At 34.4% G+C, this 26,197-nt stretch overlaps 3 protein-coding genes across 6 annotated transcripts in view; 1 reads left to right on the top strand and 2 right to left on the bottom strand.

Annotated features, from left to right (window-relative positions):
• Positions 1 to 2,779: 2,779 nt before the first annotated feature.
• Positions 2,780 to 4,301, top strand: LOC108913165 (elongation factor Ts, mitochondrial). Its single transcript, XM_018718651.1, has 5 exons — positions 2,780 to 2,860; positions 3,143 to 3,547; positions 3,627 to 3,780; positions 3,835 to 3,948; positions 4,007 to 4,301. Exons 1-5 carry the CDS (start codon positions 2,858 to 2,860, stop codon positions 4,252 to 4,254), a joined length of 924 nt encoding a protein of 307 aa, XP_018574167.1. The 5' UTR covers positions 2,780 to 2,857; the 3' UTR covers positions 4,255 to 4,301.
• Positions 4,302 to 4,436: 135 nt separating this feature from the next.
• On the bottom strand, positions 4,437 to 8,208 carry LOC108913164. The gene is made up of 2 exons (XM_018718650.1): positions 8,026 to 8,208; positions 4,437 to 4,706 (listed from the first exon to the last, which is right to left on the bottom strand). Exons 1-2 carry the CDS (start codon positions 8,206 to 8,208, stop codon positions 4,437 to 4,439), a joined length of 453 nt encoding a protein of 150 aa, XP_018574166.1.
• Positions 8,209 to 8,645: 437 nt separating this feature from the next.
• LOC108913166 (nuclear factor of activated T-cells 5) overlaps positions 8,646 to 26,197 on the bottom strand; it is a 223,322-nt gene continuing 205,770 nt past the window's right edge. For 3 of the 4 annotated variants that reach the window (XM_018718652.2, XM_018718655.1, XM_018718654.1), the window contains 5 exons: positions 25,951 to 26,102; positions 25,551 to 25,890; positions 25,307 to 25,494; positions 22,434 to 22,578; positions 12,294 to 14,576 (listed from right to left, as the gene is read on the bottom strand). In XM_018718652.2, coding sequence (XP_018574168.1) covers positions 12,424 to 14,576; positions 22,434 to 22,578; positions 25,307 to 25,494; positions 25,551 to 25,890; positions 25,951 to 26,102 — 2,978 coding nt within the window. In that variant the 3' untranslated portion in view covers positions 12,294 to 12,423. Of the gene's footprint in view, positions 9,089 to 12,293; positions 14,577 to 22,433; positions 22,579 to 25,306; positions 25,495 to 25,550; positions 25,891 to 25,950; positions 26,103 to 26,197 lie in introns of those variants that run through there. The other variant, XM_018718653.2, reaches the window with a different exon arrangement.

Raw genomic sequence — 26,197 nt, 5'->3', positions numbered from 1 at the left:
TTTTCAACTTGCCAGCTTCGTAGATGGGCCTAAAACTATTACCGATCTCTTTTAGTTCTTTCTTGAACTCTGATTCACCTTCGCTCAAGGATTTAACGAAAGAGTGATCTTGTAAAACAAAGTCAATAATTGCTTTCTTCACAGCTGTCATAAAATCTTCTTTTACGTCTTCTATCGATTTCGCTAAGGTTTCCTCCCAGACCATTAGCCGTCTAGGAACAAGAGATAGTACCTAAATTCGTAAAATAGAAAAATTGTAACTGATAACGATGAATTTCCATTCATATGTTTTAAAACAAAATAAAACTGCAAAACGGTATACCCTGCTTAAAACTTTCTCATCCAGTGGAGCAACATGGACTGTGTCGACCCCATGTTTGACATAGTAATAGTAACGCAACATCTCTCTTTCTTCTGCAGACGGAATTTCGTCAGGGCCAATCTCGCGCTCTTCATCTTTACTGACAATTAAATTAACTAATCTCCTCCTAAATTCTTCCCTCTGCTTTTTAAGAGCTGTATAAGATCGCAATTTAGAATCAAGATCAGCATCTGCAAACAATCTTTTATATTAAACTATCCTTAGACTATTATTACCCACCCACGTTTCTTTTTTTCCGCTGCAAATTTCTTTTTGTACTTTGGATGATGTGATGCAAGGATAGGTTTTAGAAGCTCTGGGGGTAAGGCAAATATAGACCTGTCATGGATATTAAAATCGGAAGGTAGTGATAATCTGGGTATTTTCAATTTCAAATCTCCTCTAGCCTCTAATTTGGCTCTCTTTTCCGCAATTTTCTTTACTAGTCTGTCTCTTTCTATATCTCTACCAGCCATATCTAGATTATTATTAAAAACATAATAAGTAAAATATACTTAGTTAACAAATAAAGAAATAATTTGAGGATATAGGTACATATACAGGGTGTCCCAGAATAAAATGTACAACGGAAGACAACAGATTCGTGGACTCAAAATAGGCAGATCTAGGCTAATCCACTTATATCCGAAATCGCTTAAGTTTGGCCGCTAGTTGGCCTCGAAGTTGGTGAAAATTTTTTGAATTTTGTAAATAACTCTAATATTTATTAATCGATTTTGATTATTTTTGGGGTGTGGGCTTTTGCTTTCAATCTACACATTTTGGTGTTATAAGGAGTGTTTTTTAAAACCTACAACTCCTACAAAATAGATGTATGGTGATAATATCCGTTCATAACTTTTTCCTCTTTCGGGCAATAATGAGAACAATTTTTTATCGGATAGGTGATTTCATTTGGCAGTTTTTGGGCCTCTTGTAGAATTTTGATTAAATGAGCGGTTTGGGTATAAAAAATATTTTTTAAATGTCTACATTATCCTGCCACCCATATTATAATACTTAATAGTAGGCACTGATTTTGTAGGTTGACTGTAATTTCAGTCTGATCTTTAAGTCGTTGTGCCTGACAATTCTTAATGAGTGTTTACGACGATAAGATATATCACCTCTTACTTCATTTTTCGATATGGATACACACATACGACGAATTAGAGTTATTTACGATGCGCCTAATTTTAATCAAATAATTAGAAAAAACAATCAAATTGGTAGCATTATTGCTGAATTGGCCCTGTTATACTACCCAATAGACTGAATGGGGAATTTTATTTAGAATCTTTGCAAAATACTTTACCCGAGTTATTGGAAGGTGTGCCGTTATTACTCAGAGCTAACTTGTGGGTTATGCATCATGGAGCTCCACCACATTCCACTGTAAATGTCCGACAGTATCTGAACCAAAGATTCTCGCGTCGATAGATCGGTAGAAGGGATAACCCTCCTTTTAACTGGCCTGAAGGTTCACCAGACTTAACACCTTGCGACTATTATCTTTAAGGCAATCTGAAAATAACAGTGTATGCTTCCACATCTAATAAAAATAATCAAAATCGATTAATACGTATTTGAGTTGAACTTTGAAGCCATCTAGCGGCCAAATGAAGCGATTTCGGATGTAGGTAAATTAGCCTAAATCTGTATATTTTAAGTCAACGAATCTGTGGTCTTCCGTGGTACACGTTATTCTGGAACACCTCGTATATGTTAAAGAATTTTCTAAAGAGGATCCATCTGACATTGCCTATAGTTTCAGGAGAAATATAGCTTATCTTATAAAACTATAATGTTTTGTACCTATGGACTTAAATATTTGAGTAGCACTTAGAGTTTTTATAGATGAGAAAACCGCTAACGCGGTTAATATAATTAACGGTGGTTTGACATTTTCACGATAAATGAAGTTAACTCGGTTTGACCGAGTTTGTTAAACCAGCACACCGTCACAGCCTCCTAAGGACGCCATACTTGAGGTAGGCTTGGATCATCTGTCTTTGTCTTATTCTTTTGTCTCACAGGATAGTTACCTACTCTTAAATCCAAAGAATTTTTGAGAGATCTGTCAAGTCGACTCCAACCCAACTCCCTACTCCTAACACAAGAAAACTCAAGCTTACCAAGTTAGATGTAGTTTGAATTGTCGTCAAAAAAATCCTTATTATAAAAGTGAAGGTAAAAAACTATTTTCCTGAAATTTGAAACCCGAAGTCCTTATTTTAAAATAATAATAATAATCCATTTTAATTATTGTTTTTGTTTCTTGTTTCAAAATCATTACTAAAAACAATTTCCAATTTTTTATACTGGGACACACTTTTGAGAACCTGCGTTTTCATGAGCTTTGTAAAACTGTTTTGGTGGCACTGTCAAATGTTATGTCATTCTACAATTATTCTCCATTTAGGCTCGACAAACAAATTGAGGTTAATTTGGTTAGGAAATTTGAATAATTTTACGTACAATAAACATACCGAAAAAATGGTAGGTGTACTTACTCTTAACTAATTGAATTACTCAATTATCCATGTCTTCTTAAATCTAAAATTACACTTCAACTTCAACTAGAAGTAGAAGACAGTTATTTGTCTTGTAACTTATTTGTTTGTCATGGAAACCCATATAGCCGTCATTGATTTTTTTTACTGACAAAGTAAATTTTCAAGTATTTTTTTAAACTTCATTAAAATTATGTATTTGTATGGTTTTAGTAGCCTTAGTTTTACTGTCGCTGGCTTTATATTGATCCTAATAACTATCCAACAGATTATCACGAGAACTGTCGTCAAGCTGTTCCACACTGGCGCAGTTAACCCGGCTACTGAGAAATCTCTACTGGCCACACTAAGGAAAAAGACAGGATACACATTCACAAACTGTAAGAAAGCTTTGGAAATGCATAATAATGATCTTAGCCAAGCCGAAGCATGGCTGAACCAACAGGCACAGTCTCTGGGATGGTCAAAGGCAACAAAGTTGGAAGGACGACATACTACACAAGGCTTGATAGGTGTCTCGGTGAATAATGACGATGGAGTGCTGGTCGAAGTAAATTGCGAAACAGATTTTGTGGCCAGGAATAAAGAATTTCAGAAGATGGTGGAAGAGACTGCTAAAACGTGCTTAGATTATGTTAGGAACCACCAGAAATCGAAAGATATGATAACAAAGGTACCTAATTGTATTATCTAAATTCATTTGTTTATAAATGTATTTAAGCCAAAAATATTGATTTTTCATTATTTTTTAGATATGTTTAGATGCAGAGCAGTTGAAGAACCTTAAAACGAATGATGGGAAGTCTCTAGCAGACAAACTAGCTTTAATGATTGGTATGGTTGGAGAAAATGCTGTTCTAAAAAGAGCAATGTGTTTAAAAACTGGAAATGGTGTTCATCTCTCTGGTATGGAACTTTCTTTGTATATTTGTTAATAAATTAAATTTATATTATTTTTAGGTTATGCACATCCCTCAGGAATTACTAGTGATAATGTTATGATAGGCAGATTGGGTGGCTTGTTGGCTTATAGGCCGTTGGAGCCAAGCGAAGCTGTTAATAGCGTCAGCAAAGGTATATTATACTTAACTACAATATTAATGTACCATAATATTTTCAATACTTGTTCTAGGTATTTGCCAACATATCGTAGGAATGCATCCAAAGAAAATCGGTTCATCAGATGACGAACCAGCAAAGAATAAAGATGAAGAGACTTGCCTAATCCATCAGGAATATCTCCTTGCCGATGAGCTAACCGTAAAGGAAGTCCTAGAAGAAAACAAAATTGAGATTGTGGATTTTAAAAGGTTTGAATGTGGTGAGAGCGACAGAGCTCTGGGAGACCAGCCTTTAGAGTTCGTAGAAACTTGTCAATAGTAGTTGAGTGTTTTTATAGATTGTTAAATAAAAAAAGGTAACTATTCCACAGTTCTTTATTTAAATATTACATAATACTTAAAAATGACACGTGATCTGTATAGCTTTAATGTTTATCGAGTAAAAACCAATATAAAATAATATAAATTACAAATAATTTAAAAACATTTATTTTAAATTCACTATTTTTTGTGTTTTAAAAGCCCCAGTCTTATTTTCTCTCCCACAGATTTATTCCTCTTCAATTCAGGACAGTTTTTCCATAGCCATATTCTGCAATCTTTCTTCCAGATGTGAGCTATTTCGTTGAGCGTATAATTCTTTCCTCCACATTGTAACATCTCGTCTTTTATAACGAGTATTTCGTTTGTTATCGCATCCTTTGTTTCAATTTCGTTCTTGACTGATGGCCTGTCCCTGTGTATTAGTTCTCCCATCTTGTCATTTCTTACCTGGACGAGAACATTATTATGAGATTTACTTGACATCTTTTTGTATTGAACATAACTTTCGAGATGTAATAAGATTATCTCCACCCAAAATTAGGGTCTTTTTATTATACAGGGTGTTAATGACATACTCTATCAAACATTAATGGTGGATTTTATGTTACAAATCAATAACAAAATATGCTATAAACATGTGCCCAGAAACGAGGGTAATTTCGGGGTACAAGATATTGAAATTAAAAAAATATAAATTGATATAGATTAGTGCAACTTGAACCAATAACTTTGCAAATTATGAGCAAAAATTTGCTGATTTGCGATACAAATTTGCCAACCATTGCGGAGATACTTGGAAATACAATCTGGAAGAGCCCTAGAAATTCAACGCCATTGAATATTCTGACAGTTAGATAAATATATATTTAATTCCAGTTAGTATTTCCAACAAAAAAGATAACCATCAAATACACAAACATTGGAAATTGGCTTAACTGCGAAGCGTTCATAGGTGTTCTGTGTGATCTATAAACAAAGGGAAAGTTTAACACATGGAAACATCTTGTCTGATATAATTTAGACATGCATGATACTTGAAAAGGTACCGGTACTAACATATCGTCTTGTATTTTTGAAAAAGTACCGGTTATGTCCAATACCGGATGAAAAAGTACCAGTACACGACAAACCGGTACATTCACGATCCTGCATCTATTCAAAGAATTTTTATGTTACATGATTATCTGTGCAATTTTTTTTTAATAAATATAAAATAAAATAATAAACTTTCCAAATATTATTTTTAAAATGAGGCATATTGATGGGAATCACAAAATACAGCATAAAAAGGGTAAATTAAATCGTAACAGATTTCTGACCTGCCTGCAATTTTGGATGTACTGAGTTTTAGTTTTTTTACGATAAAAAAAAATAGTAGTCACACCATAAAAACTCAAAAACAGCGACAACTGACTGAATTTAAATTACAAATTTGACATATTTTAGCTAATTATAGCCAGATTGCGTGTCACTATTTTAGAAAGTTGTCAGTAATAAATGAGTTCTAACACAAGCTTTAGGGTTCATTTAACTGACATTAGGTATTGCCAGAAAATGTACTGGATCGTATTGCATCGTAAGCTGTAATAACGGTAATATTGAATATCAGAATGAAAAAACCGGAACCCAGAAAAATAGTATGTACCGTGCATGTAACTAATAAATTGTAGCAACAGTGTTATTAATTCCTGTAGTATGCAAGTCTTTTCTAAGTCAGTGTTTTTTTTTTAATCCGCTGTAGGCCAGTTTCGGTGTGACAAAAATACCACCTGTATCAGATATGCTCTGATGTGTTTTCGACACAATTCTCATTAATTAATTTGGTATTAACATTCTAGTGCAAAAAAAACGCGTTTTTTTGTTTAGTTTTTTGCTTATAAAACCAAAACTACTAGAGCAATCTCAATTCCGTAAATGGAAAAGTTGTAGGAAATTAAATTTCAAAGAAAATGAGAGGTCGAGCGATTCGGTCGGTTGATTAGAACCGGAGAAAATACGGAAAAGCCGGAATATTCTGCATTTTCTTCAAAAATTCATAACTAATCTAATTTTATGGCTACTTTTTGTAAATTTATTTTTTTTTAGTCAGTATAGTATGAATTATTTGTTGTTTGTTAGCACTAACTACGCTCGACATAATTACACACAATTATCGTATTCATAAAAGAAATAGTTCGAATTCAGCGACTAAACCGACAGCTAGGCAGCCGCCTGGCTGACTGATGGCGCCAATGGCTAGCGGACCGATTGTAACAGCTCTAATAATGAGACAGATTTTTTCAATTCCTAAAAACCTTTTTTATTAAAGAAATATAGTTTCAAAATTAGTATTTAAAATTGTAATTCTTAGCAAAAAATTCCAGTGCCTATATATTTTTTGTTTTATGAGTAATCAAATTGTTTTTTTTATTTATTTTAGTATGTTGTAGGCATATTTTAAGTAAAAGAAAAATGATAACTCAAAAAAGAGGCTCTACAGCAAATAGGCAACTAGCAATACATTTTTATAGATTTTATTACAGTTTGTCTAAATATGAATTAATGCACAAATAACATCCTTGCCCCCATTTTAAGTCAGATTTTCTCTAAAACGGACTTAATTTGAAACTCAAATAACTTTTAGATATAAAGAAATTTGTAATTTATGACGCCGCTTGTTCAAAAGTGGCAAATTACAAATTTCCTTCACAACAAAAAGTAATTTTGAGTTTCAAACTAACTCCATTTTATAAAATCTGCGTTAGAATAGAGTAAAGGATGTTATTTGTGCATTGATTCTTATTTAGACAAATTGTGTAATAAAATCTATAAAAAATGTATTACTGGTTGCCTATTTGCTATAGAGCCCTCTTAAAAGATACATAATATAAAAAAATGTGATTTTTTTTTAAATTTTTCCAAACACATTTTTATAGAAACTTTTTTTATCAATTTGTAATATAAAATTCACCAGTTACATAGAAGTTTGGAGTATTTTATTATCACCTTCTGTAATCGTCTTTAAAAAATTAATATAATTTTATTAATCGTTTCAACATTTCTCAATGGGGCTTACTTTTAAAGTTAAAGTCGATTTTCTTGCAACAGCACTAAGATACAAATTTTCCTTAAAATATCCTTTCAGCATATGCAAGGTTCAAGAGAGAAATCAAATTTTTTTTTAACACTAGGTGGTACGAGCTAAAGTAGCGAATATCTACTTGAATTGAACTTTTTTCTGATTCTACTTGAATTGAAATGATCTTGATTCATATCATTATCTCTTTTATTAATCGTGACGAGGAACAAAAATCGATCAACATCTTATCAGGGCGTCACATCGACAGCTCGTTCTAGAAAACAATCATTGATCTTCTCTTGATCAATGTTATTCTGTATTTCTCTAAGCATGTATTCCGTGTCTTCAATTGATGCATAGATGGATTCCAAATTTTTCTCATATTAGTAGTTTATGAAAAATCAACTTTGAAATGTTAGTACCTACCTACCTACTGTAAAATTTACATTCCAAAAGTGGACATCATGTTTGACATCCCATTATAAAATGCTCCGTATAAAAGTAAGTATTTGTACAGTACCATTTTAAAGTTAAATATGTTCAATAAACTGATTTATTGTCAACAGTTTTTGAAAATTTGTCAGCAAATTGGGCTTTGAAGAACATTATTAGGTAAAGAAAATAATAAAAACTTTATTTTCTCTACTTGGTTATATTCTCCTTAGAGTAGTACTATTTTATATTATGTATTTTATTATCATTACTTACTTCATTTTCTTCTGAACTAACACTCTTTGCATCTTCCATGCCCCCTGTGTAAGATTTGGTGTCACGTAAATTTAAGTGTTTTGCATATAATATTCCAAGACTAGTTGTAGACACAGACCTTCGCAAAGGTGCGGCTTTGGATTTTAGATTTACTTTTTTTGAAACATTATCGTCGGAAGTCATTTTTGACACTTAATTGTAATTGATTTATTATTTTTCACAGAAAACTTTGATCATTTTATTTAATACAGAAATTGATTAAAAAAAGGTACCACTACATATCTGATAAAATTCCTAATAATGAGGATAATACAAAAAGTTAAAGGATGGGTTTGAAATGAAAGAGCGATTTTTATTCAATATATATTTTCTGTAATATACACCTTTAACAATAATATATAAACACTTGATAATATTTAAATATCCATACAAATCTTTTTATACATATAATATACAAATATTTAATCTTTTATACTTGTTTCTGTGACTCTATAACAAATACGATTTAATTAAATTAAAAACAAATCAACAAATTTTTAAAACTACAAACAATTTACAAGTATAAGTAATATACAGTTGCTTTCATGGAAAACAATGTGGTGAAATTTATTTTCTGTTTTCGGGAGACCTAACTACTTGCATTGAGATATTTAAATTAAACTTCACCAAATTCCAAATCGGAACAAAAACAAATAGATTTGAAAACTCTAATCAATCGTTAAAGTTTTATTTTTTACAATAACAGATCAAATAAATAAAATTTAAGTCTCATTTAAAATAAAAGCATCTATTTATAATTGAAATTGAGCAAACTTAACTCTAAACTTGTCAAATAAAAATATAATGACTTCCAATGTGAACAAATGGGCCAAATGAGCAATGATAATACTAATTTAATAAGACAATCACATTAATATATACAAAAACAGCAATTTAGTTTTGCATCGGCACATTGAAAAGCACTTTAGGATAATTTAAACTGCACTTAAGAAATGCAAAATAAAAAACATCTTACACAGATAAGTACGGAACATGATCATGATGCCTCCACCAATGATTTATACTGAAAAAAATAATCGGATTAGGATGACAGGTCGATACACTACAATTTTAAAATTTACGAACTACTGCAAGCACGTGACGTTAATGCGAAAGAAAATAATGTTAGTAACAGAAGTATTATCAACATAGATGTAATGACTACAAGAAACTATACATTTCTCGGAAATGTTTATTAAATTTTCGAGTTACAGTGTTTTAAAAGGAATACGCAATAGTCTCAGAATAGTACACTTTGTTGCGAAATATTTTTTATTCATTCTCTCTTGAAAATTTATCAGCCCGTATTTTGAAATTACAGCGTTTATATACAGTGCTATTTTTTTAAAACCTGACATAGGACAACTTTTTTATTTGAAGTGATAGACTAGTACTTCCAAATGCAAAGTTGTAGGAAATAACTTGCTTAAAAAAAAATTACAAATATTTCTTCCCGGTGTTGCCAGATTTCTGCAGTAGTTTACTAAAACGATATTTTTTTAAATGGCAACACCATATTTTTATAAAATAATTTGAAAAACCTTGAAATTCTAAATAAGAAATGTTATGTACCTGCTGCAGTCAGCAGGAACTAAAAGAAGCTAACATGGCAATAGTAGGCTTTGGATATTAAACAAAAATTGTGTTGTTTGAAAGGAGCCATCATTATTGTGCTGTCATTGTGGTATTTGACAGCTGTTGTATTTGAATGTGTACAAAAATAACGTTTTAATTAAGTTGTTAAGATGATAAGAGCCTTTTGCAGATCCTTGGCCACACACTTCCAGTTGTTTTTAGTTTTACTAGTTATTTTTATTTTTTAAAAACTCCGGATTTGGAAGAGGCTTATCAGGAATGTCTTGCCTGGAATTAAAAATTAATTTTACTTTCCCTTGTGGATTGATTGTGGAACCGATTCATCTTAGCAACTGAATTAAAACATTTTTTTATACACATTCAAATACAACAGCTGTCAAATAACACAATGACAGTACAATAATGTTGGCTCCTTTAAAACAACACAATTTTTGTTTAATTTCCAATGTTAGCTTTTTTTAGTTCCTGCCGACTACAGATTATTTTCGTTGTTTTTGCCGATTGTTCTAAAACAACTAATCCAAAAAAGAAATGCGACATAACATTTTTTATTTAGAATTTGAAGGTTTGTCAAATTATGTTAAAAAAATACGGTGTTGCCATTTAAAAAAATATCGTTTTAGTAGTTACTGCAGAAATCTGGCAACACCGGAAAGAATTATTAGTAAATGTTTCTTAATCAAGTTATTTCCTACAACTTTGCATTTGGAAGTACTAGTCTATCACTTTAAATAAAAAAGTTGGCCTGTCAGGTTTTAAAAAAATAACACTATATTCCTTTTCGAATACCCTGTAAATTGGTTGTCGAATGATTTTTGTTATAAATAGTGGTTTTTGGGGACATACTTTTCAAACTAATTATGATGATTCATTTTATAATCTATGGCCTGCTGTATATTTTTTTGTGAAATTTTTTTTAAACCGGCTTAGTCTTAAAGAGTGACTGCAAAAATCGCCCGTTTTTTCACAATTCGCAGAGAACTAAAGAAAATAGATAAAAATATGTTTTTTGGTCTCAAATTACTTGTAAAAAAATAAGATGAGCATAGCTTTTAGTTTTTTGAAAATTTTTAAAAATCTTCCCTATTTACGGGTTGAAAAGGCACCCAAAATGAAGAATTGAATATTACCAATAAATATAAAAACTATTAGCATGTGAATTTTTCTGTCGAATGATTCTTGATACAAAGAAAGATTTATTGCGCGCTCAGGGGGTGGAATCATCTCCAAAAATAGAGAATATCAGAAATAATTGTAAAAATTCCAAAAAAATATATATTAAGATAATTCACATGCTAATAGTTTTTATATCAATTCGTAATATTCAAATTCTTCATTTTTGGCATTTTTTCAACCCCTAAGTAGGGGTAATTTTTAAAATTTTCAAAATACTAAAAGTTATGCTCATTTCAGCTTTTACAAGTAATTTGCGACCAAAAACATATTTTTACGTATTTTTTAAATTCCCTGCGAATTGTGAAAAAACAGGCAAAAATCACAGGTTTTTTGTGGTCACTCTTTATCAAGTGACTTTTTCGGTTTAAGAATTTATGAAGTGCTGAAAATGTCTGAAAATGAAAATCTTGCAATTATAAATTATTTGTATCCAATAGTTTTCCAAAAATCGTTTCCAAAGAAAATTGCAGCAGGCTATGGATTACCTACTAGATCATTTTAAGTGGTTCGATAAGTACATCTAGAAAGCAACTACGAATAAAAAAAATAATTCTGATAGTGCGTCCCAAAAAAATTTCAGTGTCTTGGTCTACATTATTTTCTCATTAGAAGTACAATGCAATGAACATTATGTGAAAATTATTGAAAAATTACCTATAACGTTTCAAGAGCAGAATATGTTAGAAAATTGAATCAGGTTAATTAAATGAAAATAAATGTATCGAAGATAATTTTTCAAAATAACGTTTTTCTGTTGAAGAACATGAACATGTTACAAAATAGTTGTTTTTCTGAAATAAGTTCTATGTTCAACTAAGTAAAATGTATTATTATTCCTTTTTAAGACTAATGAAACAATTTAGAATATTTTCTGGAACAAATTTGGTAAATTTTTTTTTTAGTGAAAAACGCATATTACATTTATTTGTTTTCATTATTTCTCATTTTTTACTCATTTTTTTTATTTTATACCCTGATAGATCACAATCTTCTATTATATTTGATTTATTTGTTTTCATCGATTCTCGTTTTTTACACTATTTTTTTTTTATTTTATACCCCGATAGACTGGCACAGTATTCAGTTACATTTGATTGCTTTTCCTTTCCGAAGTATCAGAGATACATCAACATTGCAAATAGAAGGACAATCCCTGAATGAATATAACTACACCGAAGTGTTTCAGTAAAAAAGTTTCCTCATCACCAAATTTATTCCACAAAAACAACTCTCGTATGACACGAGAATAGCAAAAACTTTACACTGTAATTAATTGTAACACAAACTATTTTCAAAAGAAGCAAAAGCTAAAATAGTACCTTAGGGATATAACGTACAGCAAAATACAACCTGAAGCACACCTCTTAACTAGACGCTACCTACGGAAATGTTTATATGTTAACGTAAATATGTGGCTCACACCTCGCTCGTAAGTAAACCAAAAAATAAAAACAATGTGTGTCTATTATGACTTTAATTACGGAACATATATACATCAACTAACAGATATAAACTATAAGGTCACTGCTACAACGAAAAACGTTTTTACTTCATGCTTTCTAACTGAAATATGTACAATGCATTCATTCACTGAAACGAGTTATTACCTTGGTCAAAACAACTAGGATTTATCAAGTTGATGAGTTCGTTTTCAGTGAGAGAAGTGAACGACTGCGGAATCATCCGGTCCTCGTTTTTCTTGTCGTTCTGCGTCGTGGTGATTTCCTTTACGGGTATGGGTATAACAAACTCAGACTTTTGCTCCTTGTGGGCCACTGGTGAGTTTAAATTTGTACATGTGTCGGCGAATTGAGGTTGTACGAAATTGTTCCCTGGGTTGTCTTGTAATTGACTGAGTGAGTGAGGACTTCTGGAAGTCATCATGATGTCACACTTTGCAGAATTGGTCCCTAGTTCAGAAATTTTCTTCTGGGTTTCTAAGAAGTCAACTGCAGCTTTGAATATAACCGCCTTTTCTGGTTCGGTTGCAAGATTGACAGAAATGGGGGAATGTAAGGAATTCAGACTCTCCGCCGATGTCTGAGATGTGTTGATGGTTTGTTGTGATGGCAGCAGGCTCGATTCCACCGAATTGGTGGTTGAGCAAATATTCAAATTAGGAGATGGCAAAAGTGCGTCTTGCTGAAGACTGCTCGTGCTGCGACACATAAGGCTGGGAGATATCTGCGAATTTAGAATAACCTCAGCGGGAAGGTTCGGAGCAGCGTGAGAATTACTGATCTCCTGTTGCCCGAGGACGGGGGAAGGCATTCTGGTGTTGATAGTGGGAGGCACCAACAAATTTGAGTGGCTGTTAAGCATTACATCCTGAGAAGCTATCATGACCTCAGAAGGGTTACTGTTTGTTGTCACCAAAGGCATATTGTTTGTGATTAAGACATCTTTCGGAGCTGTGTCATTTTTTCTAGGGCTTAGGTGAGACTCCACCGTTGAATTGACCAAAGCATCTAATTTTTCCGTGTTAATTGGCGTAGGCACACTTCTTTCGAGTGATGTAGCCATGGTAGTAATGACAGATGATGACATCGCAGTTGTCTGTTCTGGCAAGGTTTGTTCAGCAATATCGGCTGCTTCGGATTTTGCGACAATGTTAATAGCCTCGTTCTGAGTCGTGCTCGATAGGAATGGCCTAGACGAGCTTAAATATACGGGTTCCGGGCCGGTAAGTGCTGTTGTTGCACCTAAATGTGACAAACTTTCAGTGGTCGTGGATAACATACCGCAATTTTGACCTGTTATTATCTGCGAGTTTAAGACTTTCTGTGCCTGAAAGACACTCTGTTCTGCATTTAGCATCTGTGTAAGTTTTTCATTCAAGTCACTCTTCATCAACATATTCGTTGAATTACTGATTGTAAGTAGTGAAGGTTTCGATTCAATTTTGGTGAGATAATTTTCAACGCTCTGTGCGCTTTGTGTAGGCAAAGGTCCATTTGTATGCTCCATTCCAAATCCGTGTAAAGCGGCCATAGATGGGGCTGTCGTGTTAATAAGGTCGGCAACTGTGGCCATCGGCATTTTCATTCTCAAGTCTATTACTTTTTCGACAGCAGTTGCGCTGCCACTCGATGCCAGAAGACTCGCGGAATGAATGTGCTGCGACAGGCTTTGCCTCTCGTTAACAGAATTGCTGCGGCGCAACGGGGTACTACAAGAACTGTTCTCGTTTATAATAGACATATTAGAACCTGGACAGTCTAAAGAACTTTCACAAGCTGAAGAGATAGGTCGGCTCATGGAATTTCTGCGTATTATCGCATCGACACTGTCCTCACATCTGCCGATTGAGTTCCTGCGAACCATGACGTCTATACTGTCTTCATTGCCAACACTTATGTTAGAATTCTCATTCATATGACCCAACGAATTCTGATGGATCATGTCCATAGAATTTTCGTTGATCATAGATACATTAGAGTCCCCATGATGCACGTCGAGTGAACTTTCAGATAAATGTCTGTACCTTTCATGGTCTGCAATCGATCCCTGACTATTTTCATCAATATATTCCTGCTTTAATGTCTGTATAGGCGGACTGTGGATTTCGCTAGTGGAGGGTAAACTTAAAGAAGGACGTCTGGTAGCCATCGGTACCAAACTGGACTCGGGTGGCGGCATCATGTCTAAATCTTGGTCCCGCTTGGTTACACCAGCCGAGTTCCAAAAGTTACCCTTAAAAAATTGTGCCGGTTGAGCCGGTGGTGAGGGATCGATGTGAACTGAAAAATACAAAAATGTATATTAGCTACTGGTTCACGTACAGTGGGATATTAAAACTAAGAGCCGCCATCATAGCCACTGTAAGAAAAAGGGGGAGGACTTGCCACTCAAGCCAAACATAACTTTTAAAGCGTATTATTTGGATTGATAAACGGAAAAATGAAGAATTCCTTGGTTTTTAATGTTTTAAAATAATTTTGAGTGCCCTGGCTTGATAGACATGACCCACAATGTTGACGCTCCGAAAACACTCACAGATGCACTCGTCGCAAATTCAGACCATCCACTCATCGGACTCACTCTTTACTAACCCTATAATAAAGGATTTTCGGGATAAATGAAAGAATAATATGATCAATAAATACTTCAGGCTAAAATATTTTTTTGGAAAGTCATTCAGTAACAAGAAACCTCTCTACCCAAATGGTCCGTTTTTGTGTTAGATTTCGATTTTAGCCACCACCAAAAAATGTTTAACTACAACATTCATCAAATTTTAAATAGGTAGCCTGAAATAGTTTAGTAAAGTGTAAACACTTAAAACTAAGCGATTAATGAATTAGGATGATAATGAGGTGTTAATACCCTAGTGTAAAATGATGATGAGGCGATATATGTCATCTAAATACTTTTATTATATTGTCAAAATATGAAATGAAATCTTGTTTGCTATCTGCAGAAGTTAGTCCAGCAAATAATAAAGGGAAAGATTTCACTTCACTATGTTATAATAATTCATAAGCTTAACTGAAATTAACTTAAAATTGCCACCACCGATGTCCCTCATGATAAATTTAACAAAGTCGTAGAGAGGATTCTTTGGGGATCAAAGTTGGGATGTGCGGGACAAACGGGAATAAAACAACTAATTTCATTCATAAAGGAAGATTCATCTCAAGCACACTATGCGTGAACATTACAGGTCGAAAATCAGGGTATTCCTCGAAGTTGGTATCCCTGTAAAAGAAAAAACTTGCCCTTCAGATGCACAGTACCTAAAAATGAGGGTTATTGGTTGTTTCCTGGAAAGTTGGAGGCTGTCTTATTTTTAAAATATCACTTAATATGTGCTTAAATAAGTTATAGGTTTACATAGGAAAAGTGAATTTTAAATTAATCTAAATTTAATTCAAATTAAAATTAAGGTATAAATGTGTAATGATAACAAGTTTACGCTTGTTTTGTGGGTTGGATTTGGGTGTATGACATGTTCAATGGAAAATCCAAATTAGCTAAAATTCACTTTCACCTCAAATTTTATTGAGTCCCAACACAACTTTGTTTAAATACCTTCTTAAGTTTTTAATTCAAATTTTAGTAGTCATCAATAAAATGACAAAATTCAATATAGAGGAAGTTATTATGACCGCTATAAATGATTACAATGTAAATCCGACACCAACAATTAAGGTATGATGATGATCTCATGTGTAAATTTATCACCGACATCTATATTTGCAAATTTGTAAGAATTATACATTAATAATAGTAGGGATATGAAAAAATAATTATATAAAATTTGTACAAAATATTTTATGCGTAAAATAGTACCTGCAACACCTTTAAAAAGTTCAAATTACTCATATCATTGATGGCTGCGGTACTCATACTTTTACAGTTAATTACACAAAAATTACATACTTCTAGCTTTAGCTGAAGGCATAGACATTTTTTTATATTCAACTTGCCTTCCAACAATTCCATGCATTTTTCAATTAAAAAATTGTGTGTTGTAAAGAGCGGGCCAAATTTATTGAGTTTTGGGGTTACCTCGGAAACAGTGCGAGACAGAAAGAAACTGATGCACGCCTCCTGATCCCTCTTTTAGAGAAAAAAACAATGACTCAAACTGCAACTCGGCATTTTTTTTCATTTTTGAAGTACAGAGTGAATCTCAGAAAAACATTCAGCATTTTTGGTAGTTTTCTACTTTCCAATAAAACTTACCCTCCAGATTCAACTGAATTTGGCCCACTTTGTGCATCGATATGGAATTTATAAATACACTAATAGTACCCAGTACAAGGACCTTGGGGTTCATTGGCACATACAAGTGCCAAACTTTGTGAGTGCCTTCTCTTGTCAACTTGTCCGACAAAAATCATGCTTCGTATGGGGTAATAGTTTAAAAATGTCTAGGTGGGTTTTACAGGGTCTAACGACACTTGGGGTGTACGATACTTCAAGAAACATAGAATGAGAAAGTGTTCTTTTTTCAATATCACCTCAAACAAGGCTGAAAACGAAATTTTGGAAATCCGTTTTTGTTTCAAGTATTTCGTAAACTAATCATATCATGTTAGCCTCGATTTTTTAGAGGCATAATGTTGGTCCCCTGATTATGCAACTTTGCCCCCATTTAAGCTACTTCGTATCTCTTACCGTTTCTGAGATCTCTGTAGTGAGAAGTGAATTTGTAACATGACAAATTATATATAAAGTAAGTGTTTCAACAATATTTCTGAATATTTACGAAAACAAGTATGCCATTTCGTGATCAACTTTTTTTCATTTTCTTGTCGGACTGATTACACAGCCACACAAAAAATAAAGTTGTCTGTACTTTTGATGCGACATATGTTATCCGTAGTATTTTTGCCTCCTGATAACGCATCTGGTGTCAGAATTGAGCTATCACAGGAATTTCCTAACCTCAAAAAACAGGTTAAAAATAGCAAAAATTCACGAAAAAGTGCTAGGAAAAATACAAAAAAATGTTTTTTCTATATTAAAAAAAAATAACAGATTCGCGCCAAATTTGGTATACGGGGTTTTTCGGGGTCGCTGATCACGAATCCGAGGTCAATTTTGCAAAATTTAAGATGGCGGATCCAAGATGGCCGACCAAATTTTCAAAAAATAACCCATTCGCGCTAAATTTGGTATACGGGGGTTTTCGGGGTCGCTGATCACGGGTCCGAGGTCAATTTTGCAAAATTCAGTATGGCAGATCAAAGATAGCCGAACAAATTTTCAAAAAACAACATTTGTGCCAAATTTGGTATACGGGGATTTTCGAGATTGCTGATCACGGATCCGAGGTTAATTTTGCAAAATTCAAGATGGCAGATCCAAGGTGGCTGACCAAATTTTAAAAAAATAACACATTTGCGTCGAATTTGGTATACGGTGGTTTTCGGGATCGCTGATCACGGCTCCGAGGTCAATTTTGCAAAATTCAGGATGGCGGATCAAAGATAGCCGAACAAATTTTCAAAAAACATTTGTGCCAAATTTGGTATACGGGGATTTTTGGGGTCGCTGATCACGGATCCGAGGTCTATTTTGCAAAATTCAAGATGGCAGATCCAAGGTGGCCGATCAAATTTTATAAAAATAACACATTCACGTCGAATTTGGTATACGGGGGTTTTCGCTGATTACGAATTCGATGTCAGAAATGCAAAATTTGCATTTAGAATCCATTTATCTATCATTGTTATTTTTGTCTGACATGTATGTACCGAGAGACATAATAATGACGTCATATCGACATTTTGGGGGTGGTGAACACCCCATACGCAGCATGATTTTTGTTGGACAAGTTGACCACAATGTTTTAAATATTTTTAATAAACAATTTTGAAAAAATCAAACTTGTATGTACCGAGAGACATAATGACGTCATATCGACAATTCTGGGAATTGGCCGTTCAAAAACGCGGCGGCGCCGAAAGTTTTCACAGAGGAAGAGTTTGTCGGTCTCGTCACAAAGAAAGCACTCAAAGTGAAACCTAAGATCCTTGTACTGGGGACTATAAAGGAAAATTTTCAAGATCTAATACTCCAGTGCTATTAAAGTACTATTTGTTCCTATCAATGTGAGGTAAAAACGGACAAAAGTTTATTCCGTTAATCGTAACAAATAAGAAATATAGATGTCAATGCAGCTACAAACATTATTATTTTCATTTTCTTCCAATTTTATTTCCACACATATATAATTTTAAGTTTGTATCCATGTCTATTGAAGTCAAGAATTATTCCAAATATTTTCCATTGGATGTACTATATTGACAGATATCCGAACGTATGCGGGGTACTAACAATGTAAAAGTGTTATACTGAGTACTGAATCGATGAAAATGAGATTTATGAAAGATGGCCACTATCATCTCATTCAACCCTCTGCATTCCAGTCTTTCTCACGACGCCTCGCTTGGTTAAAACCGAGTACTGCAAAGCAAGTACAGATAAGCTAAAATTCGTGCGCAGCTCAACTTTAACCAAACTCGGCAACTCCTCTGATTGAATTCAGTGATGGAAAGTGAATTTTAACCACAGAAAAATGATGGAAAATGTTTGTGTGATTGTGTAGGTGTGTAGGTATAGTGTATGTGTTGTAGTGTAATGTGTGTAAAATGATGTATCTTGTGTTTTTTAAGTACCCGTGAAACTAGAACCTGAACGACGCGTCATCGGAGGACGAAGGTTAGGCCCCGCAGGCTGAGAGAAGACGTTGGCAGGCGGCCCCTCTGCGTATACAGAGCCTGTATGCTGTACGAGACAAAGTGAAAAGCAAACGCAATTGAAATTTGTAACAACTTTGGTGCTCATACATGAAACAATAGTCTTTCGACACAGAAATGATTGCAAAGTGTTTTGACATAGCGTTCATGATACACTGAGAGATTTAATTCCTTTTAAGTAGTAATTTTAGGAATCCTTAATTTTTTCGCCGGTCAAAATATTTTGCAGTACAAAATGAAAAACAAATAACTGGGCTTTGGTATTATTACATATTGATATGTAATGTTTACAAAAATATTTTTAAAATAATTACATGTCAGATTCTGAGGATAAAATACATTTCACAAGTTGATAAATTTACATTTCAAATGAATGTATAAGTTACATTTCAAAGACATAAAATACATAAATAAAAAATCATACTTTCTATCAATGTTTTTTCGTTGTAATGAAGAATTCTTCCTAAATAAAGACAAAAAAAATGCAAAAGATCAAATATTTGTCTGCTTCCAAAGCCACTGGAAATTTTGGGGGCTACATTATTCCCTCGTACAATTAATTATTGCACAAAACATCTATTTCACGAATTCAATACCTTACGGCTTCCATTTAAACTGTGACAAAAACTTACTTAGAGCAAAGACTAACTGGGATAATATAGCCCAATCTGAAATCGTTGGGGCAAACGATGTACTACTGCAGTCATCCAAAGCCCTTCCGTACAACTATCGCAGGCTCATAAAAAGCATGCGTTCATATCCTTTCATTTCATCCTCAAATGCCCATTCACTCTAACAGCCACACTTTAGTACACGTTTGCCGCCTATAAAATTCACAAATGTAAGGTGAAAAATCTTCAGAGCACCAGCAACAACAACTATAACACAAAAAATAATTCCATTAATTATTTCCGTTTCGTCTCGATTACTGATAAAATGTAATGCCTATTAAAAGGAATAGTAATTTTTCACCTTCATACGCTTAGGAAAGTATTACAAAAAAAAGTACTGTTCTTCTGTATTTTAATTTATACGACTTTAGTAAAAACGATACAACCAGTAACAGATAGGCATTATCTTCTATATAAACTGAAATTAAGAAAAACACTTTGTAATAACTTCCTTAACTTGCTCATTCAATTAATTCCATGCGTAACATGCTATAAGCACTGATTGACTTAATTATTATTGTTGTTTTGGTGCTTGACTGCATAAAGCAAGACAATAAATGTTAAAAACAAGTAACAACACGGAAAAAGTCAACGATCACCTGTTTTTTTCTATACTACCGTGTTGTATTTAATCTTTTTAAAGAGCTTACTTCCCTTCAAGGAACAGTTTATAAAATTATGTTGTTGTTGTAAAGATGGTATTATACATCGCGGTCGAAATTATAGAGAGTGACTCAGACATAATATAAAAACACTATTACCATAATGCGTACAAAATATAAAATGATTTTTATAACGGTTCAATACAGTGGGGGGGGGGGGCATTTTGAAAAGAGGGCGTACATCATAAGAGCTGTGGGGGTGTGGGGGGCGGTAGTTCCCCGCTTAGCGCCGCAGACGAAAAATTTTAAGGAGTATGTACTTAGATACAATGCGAGAAGTAAAATTCCATGTGGGGGCTGAAGTGGATAATCAATCAACCAACCCAGTTAGGATATAATTATGTAGATTACTGTAATAGTTCATTCTGTATAGTTTTGAAGTTCCTTTAAAAACATGGGCATCACTAAGATGTTTATTTAAAACGAGATCAATTTTTGCACTAGTCTATGAGTTCTAAAAATACCCCTTTGTTTACCGAGTCACTTTTTTTATTATGTCCACGAAGAGGAAGGTTACATGTACCACATAGTTTTAAGATATCTATAATTTTTGAAAGAAGCAATCGATTTTTCTTAACTGTTTCGTTGTGACTATTTATTTGTTCTGCATAAGCACTACTTAAACAAGAAGCAATATTTACTCTTCCTAAAAGTAAAAAACTCACCAACTTATTTTTGTGTTTAGGAGAATTTTTGTTTCTTAATTTTGTTCGGTAAATGTTTCAAGTCAGAAACTCCAGTTTTCACCCAGTTTTCTTCACCTCCTCCAAACAATAAACATACAAACAAAAAAATCTATTTGTTTCGTCACAACTACACAACCACAGGGTCTTATCATAAATGATTTTATCAAATTTGCGAATAAAAGCCTTTTGCACTCTCTCTGCACCTGAACTAAATTCAACACTGGCGTTGGACGTCCGTTATTTTTCAATTCGTCTTTTTTCTCTAAACTTAAATTACTAATAACAAGTTTTTTTATTTCACAAACCCTCATTTTAAACTTAAACTTATAAAATATAATGTCTTAAAAAGCGCTAAAGCAAAATCTAAACACTTATAACCACACCTCAGTGATACAGGTTACTGCCTTATGGAGTCCCAAAACAAAGCGTGCGAGCCTATCGTCGCCTATCCCCTCCACGTGCCAATTTGTCCAATCATATGTAAAAATATGCTTGCACGATGGGCTCAGATTTCACAGTCCGCGATGGAGTGGGGATTGCGCGCGCGGTCAAACATAACTCTTTGGTAGGATCATAGATGGCAGATGGCATTAATCTTAGCTTCGTTCACGGAGTACATGCACTTTATGCAACCAACCTAACATCCAAGAGATATTGAATGCATGCTATTTAGATTTCTTATTGATTTGAATAAATACATTATTTTAGGTTTATAGTTTGAAAATATCTGGGGGGGCAGAGTCTAAGAGTCCTCCTTCACGAGCTGCCACTGGTTCAATATTATTTATCTTTGTGCCACTCGCTACGCACATTGATAGAATCTGTAATCGTCTATAGACTGAGTTACACTGAAAGTCGATCTATATTCTAACTTTGTCTTTTGCACTTGGTAGGGAATAGGGAAATGCTTTTTTAGTGGGTGTAAACGCACGTGATTTACCCGTCCTGAGAAACGTCATAGTATAAGCGTAGACGAGGGGTCTAATTCCATGGCTATAATAAATTTATAAATTAAAAAAACACAACTGGGACGTTTTAAAATGCTGTAATAATTAAAATGGATCAAAGTGCCGGTTATAGCAAACCGCAAAAAATATTAGATGTTATGTTTTATTACCTTTTTTCAATATTTTCTATTGTTACCTTTTACCCAGACAGGCCAATGGATTTTCGTTCCGGGCACGCTTCATCCCCCTTACTAGTCCAAAAGCTAGCGATGAGTCACGCTCTATAATTTCGACCGCGGCGTATAGGCATCAAAATGCATGTCACAATTTTTATTTTTTTTTCATCTAATGAAATGTCAAAACAACGACATTAAGTCAATCATTTTTTGAAATGTTAGAAGTACAAAAATCATTAGCTTACCACTGGGCATAGCCCCGTTAACGGGCGTATATACAAACTGATGGGGTTCACTTGTTTTACCGCTCGATACCACACATAACCTCACCGATACCGGTTCGGTTATGTCGGGTGTGCGATAAGGTGGTATTACACATACGAAATGTGTCTGAAACAAAGAGAAACTTTTTGAAGAATACGACATTAATAATAAGCTTTTTCTAAAGCTCTGTTCTACACATTTTTTTTATTCCAATTAAGGTCATATACGGGGTGTCCCATTTTAATTTATACACATACATATCTCGTCAGAGAAGCCACCAATCGAAAAATGTCCTAAAGTAAAAGTTGTTCAGTTCACTGGGGAAAAAACCAGAAGCTTACCTACAATTTGACCTTGACCTCACCTTGAAGATCAATTGAAGGTCAACTTCGGAATTTTAAATGGGACCCTTCGATTCATCCTTGACCTCCACTTTAGATCAGATCTTGGGAAAACGATAAATTTGTATCCAAGTACGCTGCAAAGCAAGGGATCAAATAAAAAGATCATTTGAAGATCAGATGAAGATTTAAATCCAGAATACTAACTTAACGACAACATAATTCAGTGGCTCACAAATAGTAGTGTGATGTTTTTATTATTTCTCAATTTCTCAATTCACCATCAGTCAGTTTTACTTTGTTTGTAACGTACTAGATATCTCTTTTTTCAATTCTCAAGCGAAATTATACCTTTGTTGTAGCAAGATATTTGTATCATTCTCCCCTCACTCGTTCATAACATTATTTTTTCCTACAATTATTATAGTCGACCTTCAAATAACCTTGACAAAGTGGAGGTCAAGGACGAATCGAGGGTCATGATTGAGTACCTTGATGTAAATGAGGGTGATGAATCATTTAAACTTGTTGTGACCTTGACCTTGACCTCAAGGCCAAAGTTATGATCACATCCGGATGTAAAATTTTCTGCTGAATCCATTTCCAAGGTTAAAAATAGGGGGTCCCATTTAAAATTCCGAAGTTTACCTTCAATTGATCTTCAAGGTGATGCCAAGGTCAAATCCTAGGTAACCAGCTGGTTTCCCCCAATGAACTAAACAACTTTTCCGGCCATAGGCCATTTTTCGATTGGTGGCTTCTCTGACGAGATATTTACATGTATCAATTAAAATGGGACACCCGGTATAAGATGAGTAGTTGTCACCTCAGTTGCAGATTACGAGATATGGTACCGCTAGTAGGCAGTGTCATACCCTTTTTACGCACCATGCACCACAAATCTAGAATTATCTAATCATCTCGTTATATACAGGGTGTTTTCAAAAGAAGTAACACAAATGGTACTGGCGAATCTACAGCTAAAAAGAACGTGTTTTGCAGAAAAATTACCTTAGTAAAATGTTCACCCCTTAGGAGACAAAGCCTCTCAAACTTTCCAAAGAAATATAGAATAACGGGTGTATTTTGAAAACCAAAGTCAAATTTTAGACAAATTTCTGCTCCTTGGAGGGGGTTGAAATAAACATCCCCTAAGTTATTTTTTGCTACAACTTTTTGGTGCGACAAAAATTGAATATTCGAAAATACATATCAGATAGCCTGGTTTATTTTAATCACATTACAATTAGCACGATTGTAACTAAGAAATATTTAAGTAGGCAGCTGTCGTGGTAATTTCTGTCGTTAAATCTGTTGTGATTTTGCGACGAAGAATGGTTAAATGACTATTTTGACCTCTTCGATTTTTTAAAATGGTTGATATTCGATCTGCTCGGTAAAAGTGCATGTGCATCGGACGTGGTTGATATATTGTCTACAGTTTATAAACAACATGCCTTGAAAAGATCTCAAGTGTATGTGTAGCATTCGCGATTCAAAGGCGGTGACATGGCGATCGAAGACATTCAACGCCCAGGTCAGCCTTCCACGTCCAGAACTGATGAAAACGTGGAAAAAATTCACGCATACAAGGACAGAAGGTACTATTGATCTTGCTGAATTATCTGGTTTCTTGTGGAGCTCAGTGCAACACATTTCAGCTGAAGATTTGCAAATGAGACAAATTGCAGCGAAATTCATCCTCTACTTCTTGACTTCTGATCAAAAGCGACTCGTGCCTCATCAGTGAGGATGAATCACGGTGTTATGGGTACCCTGAGACAAAGCAACAGTTGTTGCAGTGGAAGGCCATGAAATTCCCTCGCCCGAAAAAGGCACGCCAAATCAAATTGGGCGTGAAGACAATATTGATATGTCTTTTCGGCGTTTATTGCATTGTTCACTCAGAGTACATCATGTATGTCAAACAGTGAACCAAGTCTTCTACCAGAGTGTTTTGAAGAGGTTGCACGAGAATGTTCGGTTGAAACGACCCCATTTGTGACGGAGTGGGGACTGGTTCTTCCATCAATTTCACCAGCTCACCCAGCCATCTCTGTGCATGATTTTTTGCTGAAAAACTACATGACACCGCTTCCTCGCCCACCAAACTCAGCAGATTTGACATCCTGTGATTTTTTTTTGGTGATGAAAAGGGAGCTGAAAGGGAAAAGTTTTGCAGACATTCCAGAGGTTAAAAGAAAGGTGGCGCAGCAAGGCATCGGAAAGGACCAGTACGAAAGGTGTTTGGAGCAGTGGAAAAAACGTTTGAACTGGTGTATTAGTATTAATGGAGAGCACTGAAAAGGTGACTAACATTTGTAACCCGAAAAAATAAGTTCTATATTTTTAAAAAATAATGTCCCGTATTTTTGGGTGTTCATAGATTGAGGTTATGTATTAATTCTCCTACCAACTTTGAGCCATAGGTCCGCCCATTCAGTATTCTGTGTAATTTAAATTTTTTCTAGATTTGTGTTACGCATGTAGCAAACTACAACTACCCGACTTACCTGCTGTAAATATTCCTTGTCCGGAACGACAGCCTTCTCCCACAAAAGATGCCCTTCCTCAAACAGCTGAAAGTAGACCTTGGTGTCCTTGAGAAAATTTTTACCAAGCACGAACAGCTCCAGGCCGCCGCTAGCAGGACACGAAGTTAGGGATTTTTTGCAGATTTCCGGTACTCCAGGAGGTTGTGCTACAAAAACCAATCACCGTTTAACCACCAACAGTCATTTATTAAATAAAACTTACTGCAAACGATGGGTTGAGAACAAGCTTGTAGAGTTTCCTGTGTGCCGTTATCAAGGGTGATGGTGGTTCTGAAGATCATCCGACATCTTGTGGATTTCTTTTTACTCCTGTTGCCTAACTGGTCGGGAAACCGATGTTCTACATCTACGTTCCTCTCCTTTAGTATTCCTACGCAGTCGCACGTAGCGCTCATCTCTTTAGAAGGGTCCAGTTGCAGTTCTATTACGCAAGTCCCATCGATTTTCTTTTCGAGGCAAGGGGTGGAGTTTTTGCCGCTAACTTTACACGCCTGATAGAACATGTGCGGGGATACCTTACCTATGTCTGTACCTATAAATACCTGAAAATAAATCAATAAATCAAAACACTCGCTCTCTCGATGTGTCATAGTAAGGTTTACTTGTAATGTCGTCGGTTTATGGTAACCACTAAGTTGAACGATAGGAAAACCATTTCCTTCTCTGTCTTTAACGGCGCCCCTGCTGCCTTCTGTTTGATATCTAGCCCTATGTTGTTGTTCAGGCTGCTTAACAATCATTAAGGAAACATCCACTGCAAAAAAAATGAATCAGACTTTAAAATCATTCGATACAAGTTTTTAACAATGTATTATGGAATGTTGAGGTATAATAATTTTACTTTGTGGA

The sequence above is a fragment of the Anoplophora glabripennis genome, unplaced genomic scaffold, assembly GCF_000390285.2.
Source record: "Anoplophora glabripennis isolate ALB-LARVAE unplaced genomic scaffold, Agla_2.0 scaffold585, whole genome shotgun sequence".
Classification (NCBI taxonomy): domain Eukaryota; kingdom Metazoa; phylum Arthropoda; class Insecta; order Coleoptera; family Cerambycidae; genus Anoplophora; species Anoplophora glabripennis.
The sequence above is the reverse complement of the archived record's forward strand: the minus strand, read 5'-3'. Positions and strand labels throughout refer to the sequence as shown.

Coding starts and splice junctions, on each gene's coding strand:
- LOC108913164 (XM_018718650.1), bottom strand. CDS start 8,208: ATGACTTCCGACGATAATGTTTCAAAAAAAGTAAATCTAAAATCCAAA. Junction 4,707..8,025: donor TTAGTTCAGAAGAAAATGAA/GTAAGTAATGAT, acceptor GTTCTCGTCCAG/GTAAGAAATGACAAGATGGG.
- LOC108913165 (XM_018718651.1), top strand. Junction 3,548..3,626: donor CGAAAGATATGATAACAAAG/GTACCTAATTGT, acceptor ATTATTTTTTAG/ATATGTTTAGATGCAGAGCA. Junction 3,781..3,834: donor AAATGGTGTTCATCTCTCTG/GTATGGAACTTT, acceptor TATTATTTTTAG/GTTATGCACATCCCTCAGGA.